Source organism: Ornithodoros turicata, chromosome 1 (assembly GCF_037126465.1).
Source record: "Ornithodoros turicata isolate Travis chromosome 1, ASM3712646v1, whole genome shotgun sequence".
NCBI lineage: Eukaryota > Metazoa > Arthropoda > Arachnida > Ixodida > Argasidae > Ornithodoros > Ornithodoros turicata.
In genome coordinates, this window is record NC_088201.1 from 119,308,055 (window position 1) to 119,320,031 (window position 11,977).

Here is an 11,977-nt window from a genome sequence, read left to right on the forward strand (position 1 = left end):
TCTGTGTCTGGAAAGTCAATGGGGTATCTGTACACTGTGATTCTCTTGAGCAGCAGAACAAAAGACATGCAGAAATTACCTCCACGAAGAATAACCCCCCCTTGAATAAGACATTCATGTACACACAGTCCATAGGGGTATGTTACTGCATCCAAGGCACGATGAAGATATTGCTCCTTCTCCTCTCTGTCTTCCTTCTCATGGGTCTAGGTAATATAATACAATGAAATTGTCGAGGCCTCTTTTCCAACCTCGATGACATTAATGACCTCTTAGAAGAACAAAAGGCAGTTTGCTGTTGCTTACAGGAGACATATCTACATGAGAACAGTGTAAATCCTTTTCGTCGACATAATGTATTTAGAAAAGACCGCACAGACAGCACCCGCGCATCTGGAGGTGTCGCTGTCATTGTCCCACAGTCCATACCTGCAACCCCCTTTCCTCTTGTCACAGACTTGGAAGCCGTGGCTGTACAAATATGCCTCGACAGGGTGATTACATTATGCTCACTGTACCTTCCACGTTCAATTTCAATTGAACAAAAAGACTTTGAGCATCTTTGTGACCAGCTTCCTCCGCCATTCATGATACTTGGGGATCTAAACGCTCACAATCATTTGTGGGGCAGTACAAGGCTGGATGGTCGAGGGAAAATGTTAGAGAGAGTTTTGATGTCAAGGCCTGTTTGCCTGCTTAACACAGGACAGCCTACATACATCAACTCTGCAACACAAAGCTTCTCTTGTCTAGACATTTCGCAGTGCAGTCCCTCCCTCTTCGATTGTTTTAACTGGACAGTCCAGCAGAACCCAAGGGGAAGTGACCACTTTCCTGTCATCCTAAAATTTCGTGGTGTTGCGAACTCGCTTTCAACACGACCACCACGATGGAAATTATCTCAGGCTAATTGGGGTGAGTTTCGAATGAAAGCCAACCTCCATTTGTCATATTTTGAAGATATGTCCATTGAAGAAGCAAACAGTGTCCTTACCGGTATGATCATAGATGCTGCTCACAAATCCATTCCGCAGACATCAGGTCAGCTCCCCAAGCGTCCAAAACCTTGGTGGACTGACGAATGCGCGAAGACGAGAAAGGAACAAAAACGTGCATGGGGTATCTTTCGTAGATACCCAACACCACATAACCTCCTTGCATTCAAAAGAGCACGTGCCAAAGCGAGATGGACGCGAAAACAAGCAAAAAAGTCTTCTTGGTGCAATTTCGTTTCTTCTCATAGAACACATAGAACACCGTCAAAGAAAGTATGGGACAGACTCCGGAAAATTAAAGGAGACTACCAGGGTTTCTCTGTTCCTTTTCTTTGTGTTAATGGAGTCCCCTGCCAGAGTTTAGAAGAACAGGCCGATCTCCTAGGTCAACATTTCCAAAGTGTGTCCAGTTCTGCTCATTACAACAGAAATTTCCTCTCTGTAAAGAATCGTGCTGAAAAACAAACGATTTCAACCGTGGGTGGCGAAAATGACACATACAACCAGCCATTCACTATGGTAGAGCTCCGGCGAGCATTGGCCTCAGTGAAGGTCAGCGCTCCTGGCCCAGACGACGTGACATACCCCATGATCACCCACCTATCAGAGGAATCCAAAAAATGTTTACTAAAACTTTTCAATAAAGTCTGGGATAAGGGGCAGATGCCAATGGCATGGAAGACAGCAACAGTCATTCCACTGCTGAAGCCTGGCAAGGTTTCTTCAAATCCAACCAGCTACAGGCCCATCGCTCTCACTAGCTGTTTGGGAAAGACTTTCGAAAGGATGGTTAATAATCGGCTGGTATACTTCCTTGAGGTGAATAACTGTCTTTGTAAATACCAGTGTGGATTCCGTGCAGGATGCTCAACAACTGATCACCTTATCCGCCTCGAAACCACAATTCGAGAAGCCTTTGTCAGGGGAAATCACTGTATTTCAGTGTTCTTTGATCTGGAAAAGGCATACGATACTGCCTGGCGGTATGGTATTGTTCGAGATCTTCACAGTGTTGGCATACGTGGGCGATTCCTTCGGTGTGTCATTGATTTTCTTAAAGGGAGAACTTTCAGAGTTCGACTAGGAACAACTCTGTCGCAATTATTTGTTCAAGAGAATGGAGTTCTCCAGGGCTCCGTACTGAGTGTCACTCTCTTTATAATGAAAATGAATTCTATTGCTAGTGCTATCCCTCCATCTATATCGTACTGCTTGTATGTCGATGATGTCCAGATTTCGTACTCATCAGCAAACTTGAGCACATGTGAGAGGCAGCTGCAGCTCACAATAAACAAACTCGTTAAATGGGCTGACCAGAACGGATTTAATTTTTCCACGGAAAAAAAAAGTCTGTGTCCCATTTTCCAGGAGAAGAGGACTTTTTCCAAACCCCGCACTTTCTATAAATGGTCACAGCCTGACTGTTAGTGAGGAACATAGGTTTCTCGGTGTCATATTTGACAGAAAGCTCACTTTCTTGTCCCACATAAAGAATCTAAAAGCTAAGTGTCTTCAAGCTTCCAACATACTTAAAATCCTATCACATAAATCATGGGGTGCAGACCGTCGCACGCTCCATCGTATATACACATTCACGGTTCGTGCGAAATTAGACTATGCATGTTTCGTTTACGGATCAGCACGCCCTTCAGTTTTGAAGGCATTGGACTCTGTGCACCACCTAGGATTACGGTTGGTGCTTGAAGCCTTCAGGACCAGTCCGATAGAGAGCCTGTACGTTGAATCGAATGAATGGTCTTTGCAAAGACGGCGTTCTTATCTTGGAACATCGTATGGTTTAAGGATTAGAGGCTACCCTCAACATCCTACATTGCCATGTGTAAAGGGCACTCGTTTCAAGCAGTTTTTCACAAACAAGCCCAAAGCTATACCATCTTTTAGCATTCAGCTTGAACGAGATATTGAATACTTTGGTTTTACACATTACGTCCATTCTTCCTTAGAGGCTAGCAAGATGATGCCTCCTTGGCAGCCGGCACCACAATACAATATTTCACTAACTAAGTTCAATAAACGGGAAAATGCTGTTGAAGAAATACAGCATGAATTTGAGCATCTTAGAGAAAGCCTTGGTACACTGATGCTTCGAAGACCGACATAGGAGTAGCATGCGCGATGATAAGCGGCACATGCACAAAATCACACCGCCTGAACAATGTATTGTCGATTTTCAGTGCAGAGATGTACGCTATCGTTGTCGCTCTTAATCATATTTTACAGACACGTATATCATCGTCAGTCATCTACACAGACTCCCTGAGCTCTGTACGTGCCATATGTAGTCCACAACCGTGCAAGAATCTATTAGTGAGACGTGCTAGGTACCTGGCAGCTGTTATATAAGAAAAAGGGTACAGTTTGACACTTTGCTGGGTTCCTAGTCACGTCGGTATAAGCGGCAACGAGAGGGCCGACCGCGAGGCGGCAGCCGCCCACGGCAATGACATCACACCCTTTGACGCACCGTATGATGGTTTGTTGCGAGAACTAAAAAAGATTATTAATGTAAAATGGCAAGATGTTTGGAAAGAACAAAGCAGTAACAAATTACACACTGTGAAGCCACACATAGGTAGAGTGGTACTGCAGTTTCAAAACAGACTACAGGAAGTATTATCAAGCCGCTTAAGGCTGGGACACACTTACCTAACACATGGACATTTGCTACGGGGAGAAGATGCACCCCAATGTGAACACTGTGGAAGAAACCTTACAGTTGTACATATACTCATTGGCTGCCCAGCTCTCGAACAACATCGCCAAAACTACTTCCCCCCACTCAGTTTTATAAATACTCTTTGCCTCTTCACCCAGCCCTATTGCTAGGGGATGAGGCCCTCATTCCTTTTGATAACATCGTTCAGTTTTTAAGAAATATAGGCATCATCAACGAATTGTAGTGTCTTATTTCCCCACTTTTATGTGTTTCACACCCTCTGAATTTTTTTTTACCCTGTTTTAAACTAATCAGCTTATTTTTAAGTTAAATGTCGTTTAAACTTCAACAGAGTCTTGGCGCATTATGATCCTCGTTGTCGTTGCGCCATGAAACCCCTAATTATCATCATCATCATCACAAGAGGGTCCATGAATAACATTCTTCCGAAATTGGCGTTGTTCTTTCTCTCCCCGCTCCCAAGACTAAAGCAATGGGGGTGAATGATTTGGCTCCACTGTTTTCTGGGCTGGAAGGATGGGAATCCCCAAACACGTGGGATGAATGACCTGTAACCTCTATCCAAGGCACTCTGCAATGCAACCTGCATCACAGCATTCAATGGGTCGGGAAAATAGATGAGATACGGTGTATTTACAGTGTATTTTAAATATAAATACGACTGAAATGGTATTTAAATATAAATATAAATACATTTTTTATGAATGTATTTAAATACGTATTTTAAATACATGTATTTATATTTTAAATACAATGTATTTAAATACTGCCCATCCCTGGTTTGCTGCTGTCTTCATCGTGGCTCTCCTCAGTTCGTGGGGTGTGATGTCTGGTTCCTGTGGCCCTGGGCTGTTTTCTATTTCGGTTGTTGGGGTGGCCGTAGGTGGCCGTGGGTCCCCGAAGGTCGAGCGGTATATTTGGTGGAGTGATTCCTCCACTGTTCTTGTCATTTCTCCTAGGTTGTTTTTAACTGGCAGGATATTCGGCAGGAGCCGCGATTCTGTTTTGGCCATTTTATATGCTTCTCCGAATGGGTATTTGGCGGTTAATTGTGCGAGTTTTGCTTGTTTTGCTTTTTCTTTTGCTTGAATGATATTCTTCTTGTAAACTGCTACTGCTCGTTTGTAGAGCAGGAGGGAGGGGGTGAGGGCGTGGCATGTGTTTTCTTCTCCTGTTGTAGCTGTCATCTGTGCTTTCTCACTTTTTTCCGTTGTTCATCCTGCTCTGTTGTCCACCAGTCGTTTGTGTGGTGGTGCATTTTGATTCTTCTCGTTGCTGCTTCTTTGTAAGCTGCGATTCGTTTTCTTAGAGCGTAGAGGGTGGCGTCGGGGTTAAGGGTAGCTAGGCTGAAGTGTCCGGTGATCCAATTGAACCAGGTGTCTCTTTTGATTTCTTCCAGCATGTGTTCCCTAGATGCTCTTTTTTGTTGTTTTATATATGTATTTGCTGGGTTTTGAGAAAATGTCGAAAGAGGCATAGCGGTGGTCGCTGCACGAGAATGCGTCGAGGATCTGCCAGCCGTGATACTCTTCCCTATGATCCTCATTGACTACCGTGATATCTATCCATGAGGTCCGTCGTGGGCCGTCAAAGCTGGGAGGGCTGTTCCTGTCGTTGAGGGACATGAGTCCGTTCAGGAAGAGGAAGTCCACGATTGTGTCTCCTGTGTGGTCTGCTGCTGTTCCTCCCCAAAGCGGGGTTTTCGCATTGAAATCTCCCATTATTATTAGGATGCTTTCATTCGGGTGTCTGTCTATGTGCTGTTGCAGTTTCTGAAGAGAGTTAAGGTCGTTGCTGGGTGCCAAATATATGTTTGCTATTGTTATTCTCTTTTCCTTGCTCCGTAGGTTTGTGATGTTTAGTTCTTTGTGGGACAGAATGGGGAAGACATCGTAGTTGTCTGTCTGTATGAGAGTCACCACATCTGTTCCGTCTTTGTTTGCTATCATTGTGTAGCCTACTTGGGCTAGTATCGGGTCGTTTTGTAGGCGTCTCATGTATGGTTCTTGGATTGCCACTATGTTGGGGCGGGAAGTGCGGATCCTATCCAACAGGGTAAGGGTCGCTGCCTTCGATTTGTTGAGGTTGATTTGTAGTGCAGTCAGTCCTTGTCTTGGCCGAGGCATTTGGGTGTTAGTAGGTTAGTGCGGTTTTGTTTTGTATTTACAAGTGTTGTTGTGGGGATCTTTGCTGGGCGTTCCGGTGTAGTTTACTGGAGCTGGGCTCTTGCTTGGTCGGCAGCCTCCCTATATAGTGGGCATTGCCTGTCGAAGAAGTGGTGTCTTGGGTCAAAGCTGGTCTTTCTGTGGTAGTTGGTCGTCAAACAGGCCCTGCAGGATGGGTGTTTGGTACATTCCCCTTCGTGGTGGTTCCCACAGTTCGGGCAGCGGTTTCCCTGGTCTAGCTCCCTGCAGAACTTTCTGGAGTGGCCGTATAGGAGGCAGGCCGTGCAAAGTCTGATGTTGAGTGCCTCCTCGACAATGCATCGGTTCCAGCCGATCTTCAGATTACCTCTCTGGAGCAGGGGGGAGTAGTGTTTTCTTGTAATGTTTTCTTGTAGGAGTAGTGTTTCCATAGACATTACTTTCAGAGAGAGAAGTAATAGAAAGGAGAGAGAGACCCAGACCCGCACCACACAAGGTATCGCAAGCCTGGGCCTCAGACAGAAAAGAGACAGCTAAGGATAGTGAAAGTATGTGAGTGAGTGATTGAGGTTTTTCTGGCGCATGAGCGACTACGGCTATTATGCGCCAAGACAATGGTAAAATGTTATCTATTTAAAAAGGGGAATAATTCAGTTAAAATTTAGTTTAAAGGTACTTGATGCAACCAACATCATTTAAAAAATTGTATACACAATTAAAAGTAACCAGGGGCTCATCACCCAGCAAAAGTGCGGGATGGAAGGGAATGTTATATTTATAAAAGACGGGAAAGTGGCGGCGACGGTGAGCTTCGTGCAGTGGGCACATTACCAGAATATGCAGAACAGAAAGCGGTTCCCTGCAAGGCACACACTGGGGTGGATCCTCCTCCCGTAAAAGGAATCCGTGTGTCATGTAGGTGTGGCCAATACGCAACCGAGCCGACAGAATTTCGTGAAGCCGGTTGCTGAAAGCATGTGTGGGCTTGCCTATGTCATGTTTGATTAGATGGAGTTTATTTGTGTTCTGTGTGTTCCATTGTTTTTGCCATCTCTCATTAATCGTCTTTCGTATGACTGAGCGCAAGTCTTCAGCTGCCACTTCTGTAAATGCGAGGTCGCCGGACAGTGCCTCGACAGCGGCCTTGTCGGCTTGCTCGTTGCCACGTATACCTACGTGACTTGGCACCCAGCAGAGTGTTAGAGAGAAACCTTTGTTTGTTATTTGGCTGAATAAATGCTGGGCCTGTTGCACAAACGGGTTCTTTTGTTTCCGTAAGCTACATATAGCTTGTAGACAGCTCAGGGAATCAATGTACACGACTGACGTATCAGTGTGAGACTGCAACACATGATTAAAAGCAAGGATCACAGCATATACCTCTGCACTGAAAATGGAAAAATTGTTTGGCAGACGGCGAGACACAACAGACGTGCCTGTGACCATTGCACAGGAAACCTTTGAGCCCGCTTTCTAGCCATCCGTGTAAAGGGCGACATGGTCTCCAAAACTGTCCTTTAATGATAAGAACTCCTGCTGGAGCACAGCTGTAGAAGTTTCTTGTTTTTTTATATTTTAATAACGATGTGTTGTGTGTTGGTGGTGGTTGCCATGAGGGAGGCTTCCCACCACTTGCTACTAGAGTCACCCTACCCTGGTCAGGGAAGCCGTAAGCTTCCATTTCCAGGGACAGTCGCATACTAAAAGGAGGGATGACAGAAGGTATGTTCAGAAACAGCTGCTGGAAACGGGTTTCTGTGGCACAGGCTAGAGCAGGGTGCTGCGGGTAAGATCTCACCTTCATTGCGTATGTAGAGGCAAGGTAAAATCTCCGTTTTTCCAGCGACCATTCATTGCACTCTGCATACAAGCTTTCAACTGGAGATGTTCGAAAAGCTCCCAACATCAGAGGGAGACCCTGGTGGTGAACTGGGTCTAAAATCGCCAGGGCAGACCTCCGTGCAGAGCCATAAACCAAAGACCCGTAGTCAAGCTTTGAGCGAATGACGGAAATATAAATACGACGCAGGACTTCCCGGTCTGCACCCCAAGACCTGTGCGACAAGATCTTGAGTATATTTAAGGCCTTCATTGACTTGACTTTGAGATTTTTTATGTGAGACACGAAATTGAGCTTTTGGTCAAAGATGACACCCAGGAATTTGTGTTCAGGCATGACAGTAATATCCTGGCCATTCATTCTGAGTGTGGGCTCAGGAAAGACACCCCTCACTCTTGAGAATGGAACACAAACAGTTTTCTCAGGAGAAAACTTGAAACCATTTTTAGTGGACGAGTCTGAAAGTTTGTTTATGGTGAGCTGGAGCTGTCTCTCACACCTGGAAACGCTTGTGGAAGAACAGGATATTTGAATGTCATCCACATATAAGGAGTACGTGACAGACGGTGGAATTGCATGGACGACAGAGTTCATCTTTACAATAAAGAGTGTTACGCTTAGAACAGACCCCTGCGGGACTCCATTCTCTTGTGTGAACAGGCGGGACTGTACAGTTCCCAGCTGCACCCTAAATGTTCTCCCCTGAAGAAAGTTTGCAACGCAACGGAAGAGCCGACCACGTATCCCAAAAGAGTGTAGGTCACGAAGGATGCCATACCGCCAGGCGGTATCGTACGCCTTTTCGAGGTCGAAAAAGATGGATACACAATGCTGCCGTCTGACAAAGGCCTCCGTAATAACAGTCTCCAAACGCAATAGCTGGTCTGTTGTTGAGCATGCAGTTCTAAAGCCACACTGATATCGGTCTAGGCATTCATTTTCTTCAAGGTAGTACATAAGCGTGCAGTTTACCATACGTTCAAAAGTTTTTCCTAAGCAACTGGTAAGGGCAATATTCCTGTAACTGCTTGGACTGGAAGGACTTTTCCCTGGTTTTAGCAGTGGAATGATGATCGCCTCCTTCCAGCGGGACGGGAGGCAGCCCTCATGCCAGAGAGAGTTAAAGAAGCATAGAAGAGTTTCTAGCGATGAAGGTGTTAAATGCTGCAGCATAGAGTACGTGATGCGATCTGGCCCTGGAGCTGTCTGTTTTGAAACGCTCAGTGCTCTTAAAAGTTCTGTTATGGTAAAAGGCCTATTGTAAGCGTAGTTGTCACCAGTACCACATGACAGGGTGCACTTCTCGGCAGAATCCTTGATCTTCAAGAACTCCCGTGTGTAATGAGCAGAAGAGGAAACGTTTTGGAAATGTTCACCTAAGGCGTCAGCCTGGTCTTCGATGCTCTGACACATGCTTCCATTTATTTGCAGAAGTGGAACAGAGAAGCTCCTGTAGTCGCCTCTGATTTTTTTCAGTCTGTCCCATACAAACTTGGATGGAGTGCTACTATTTAAGGTGGATACGAAATTTTCCCAAGATTGCCGTTTCGCTTGTTGCCGTGTCCACCTTGCTTTCGCACGGGCTCTTTTAAAAGCGAGTAAGTTTGCTGGGGTTGGGTATCGTCTAAACTTACCCCATGCACGGTTCTGCTCCCGTCTGGTGTTCGCACAATCACTCGTCCACCAGGGCTTGCAGCGTCTAGGAAGACGACCTGAAGATTGCGGAAGGGATTTAGTGGCTGCGTCAATAATAATGTCTGTAATAATGTCATTTGCTTCATTAATGCCGAGTCCATGAAGTGATTCTGCTGACAGAATGGCTTCTTGTTTAAAGGAGCCCCAATCGGCAAATTGTGTTTTCCAACGGGGTGGTCGGGTAGTGAGGGTAGCTGCCAGTTGATTGAGTTTTAATACAAGAGGGAAGTGGTCGCTACTGTAAGGACTGTCGGCAACAGTCCATGAAATGTCTTGGAATAGAGATGGACTACATAGTGAAATGTCAATAGCTGAGAAAGTCTGTGAAGCCGAATTGACACGTGTTGCACTCCCTGTGTTGAGAAGGCAGATTGGCAAAGATGTTAGCATTTTCTCTAACATCCTACCTCGTGTGTCAACTTTTGAGCAACCCCACAGAGGATGGTGTGCATTAAAATCTCCAAGCAGAAGAAAAGGCTGTGGCAGCTGTCTGAGAAGGTCTTGAAGTTGCTTTTCTTCAACCTTAGCTGATGGCGGCAGGTACAGAGAACACACCGTCATCACACGGTCAGTGCAAATCTGCACTGCAACAGCCTCAAGATTTGTAGAAAGTTGGGCATCTCTCGCGGGGAGTGCTCTCGCCGTGAGGATGGCCACACCTCCAGAAGCACGTGCAGCATTCGTTCGGTCTTTTCTGTATACGTTCCACCGTCGGAGGTGGCATGGATTTTCAAAGTTCAGATTAGTTTCTTGAAGACAGAAACAGACAGCACTGTGTCTGTCTGATATATCATCGATGTCATCAAGATTCCCCAGAAGACCACGACAGTTCCACTGAACGATACTCTTGCAACTGGAACTCATTAGGAGTAAGCAGAAGAAGGGGGTCAGCAAGGACTGAAACGCAACCTGAAAACGTGAAGACCCTGCGAAATGTTGGAACATGAATGTGGAGAATCAAGGAGCTTGTATCCTTGGTGGAGGGGCCTTTTGCTGTTCTTTGCCTTTCAGACCCCGTCCTCTGCCGGTGTTTTTCTTTCTCTGCTTTTTGCCCAAGGACGAAGTAGTACTTGGAAGACTCGATAACGACTTCTGCGATAAGCAGTCGTCATCATCGACATCCATGTCTTGACTTGTACTTTGGGACGGGCCCTTGGCAATCCCGTCCCAAACAGAGGGAGATGCAACAACCTCCTTTGAGGTTGTGGCGGCATCTCCCTGGCTGATTGGCTGTGTGGCCACTGGAGGAAGCACCTCTGTGACCTTCTCTTGGAGTTGGGGAGTGTGGTGTGGAGGCCCGGTGGTCTGGGTCTCCACTGAAACTCTGAGTGGTGCCACTCCCCTGCGCACCACATCAGAGAAAGTTCCTTTCTTCTGGAACTGCAACTGGGCTCTCGCCGCTCGGTACGTGACGTTTTGTTCGATCTTTATTTTGAGAACCTGTTTCTCCTCCTGCCAGAAAGGACAGGATCTCGAGTACGCGGGGTGGCTACCTTCACAGTTGGTGCAACGAATATCATTTGAGCATGTCTCTGACGAGTGGTCTTTGCCAGCACACCTTGCACAGACAGCCTGTCCACGGCACACCTGCGAACCGTGGCCAAACTTCTGGCACTTGTAGCAGCGTCTTGGATTGTGGATATATGCCCTCACATGACAGTTTAGATAGCCAGCTTTGATTGTTGATGGAAGACTGTGGAGCTTGAAAGATAGGACTGCATGTTTCGTGGGAACCTCTTTCCCATCTCTGCGCATCACGATTCGTTTTGCCGAGACTACACCCTCGTCAGCCAGCCCTTCCTCGAGTTCGGAGTCTGACCACTCAAGTAGTTCACTCTCAGATATCACACCTCTTACGATGTTCAAAGTGCGGTGAGAGTTTACGGTTACAGCTGTTTCTCCGATGTGTGTGAGGGAATGCAGTGCACTACTTTGTTTTCGGTTATCCACTTGGACTTGAATGTCACCACTTCTCAGCTTCTTGGCGCTGTAGTTCTTGCCAACTACACTTTCCAATGCTTTAGCAACTGCAAATGGTGACATTTTCGAAAGTGGTTTTGTTTCGTCTTCGGAGTGTACTACGAGAAACTTTGCATACCATGGTTCAGGTTCGGGTCTGTATAGGAAAGTATTCTTATGCTCGGTGCGGGACCTTTTCAGGCTCCGATCATTGGGTGATAAAGAATTAGAAGCCATACATATAATGGAACTCTTCGGTGCAAAAGTCGTGCCGCCCACCACGGAGCCCAACCAGGGGACCGCGCTTAGCGCCGTAGCAGGTACGTTCACACTATACCCACGTGCAGCTTCTGGAGGGTGAAAGACTGCCCAAGGTTGACCCTTGCCGCCAAAGTAGGTGAAAAGAGAAAGGGAGCAAAGGGGGAGAAGATAAAGAGAAAGCAATGAAAGGAGAGATGGCGACTAGCTGAATAGTCCTGGCCGGGCCTTCCAGGACCACCCGTCTATGGGAAGCTGGGGCCAAAGCAGTGCGTTGTTTTCCCGGAGGGGCCCCGAAGGGTCCACACCAACCTCCGAGTCCACTCAACTGCCAGGATCCCCCTTTCCCCAGACACGGGAAAGCCACGCACAGCTATACGTGGGGGTC

At 46.5% G+C, this 11,977-nt stretch overlaps 2 protein-coding genes across 2 annotated transcripts; both read right to left on the reverse strand.

The window, feature by feature from the left end:
- Positions 1–5,102: 5,102 nt before the first annotated feature.
- Positions 5,103–5,819, reverse strand: LOC135384324 (uncharacterized). Its single transcript, XM_064613533.1, has one exon. It carries the CDS (start codon positions 5,817–5,819, stop codon positions 5,103–5,105), a length of 717 nt encoding a protein of 238 aa, XP_064469603.1.
- A 4,510-nt stretch (positions 5,820–10,329) lies between these two features.
- On the reverse strand, positions 10,330–11,415 carry LOC135384338 (uncharacterized). The gene has a single exon (XM_064613547.1). The coding sequence runs from the start codon at positions 11,413–11,415 to the stop codon at positions 10,330–10,332; it is 1,086 nt and encodes a 361-aa protein (XP_064469617.1).
- Positions 11,416–11,977: the final 562 nt, after the last annotated feature.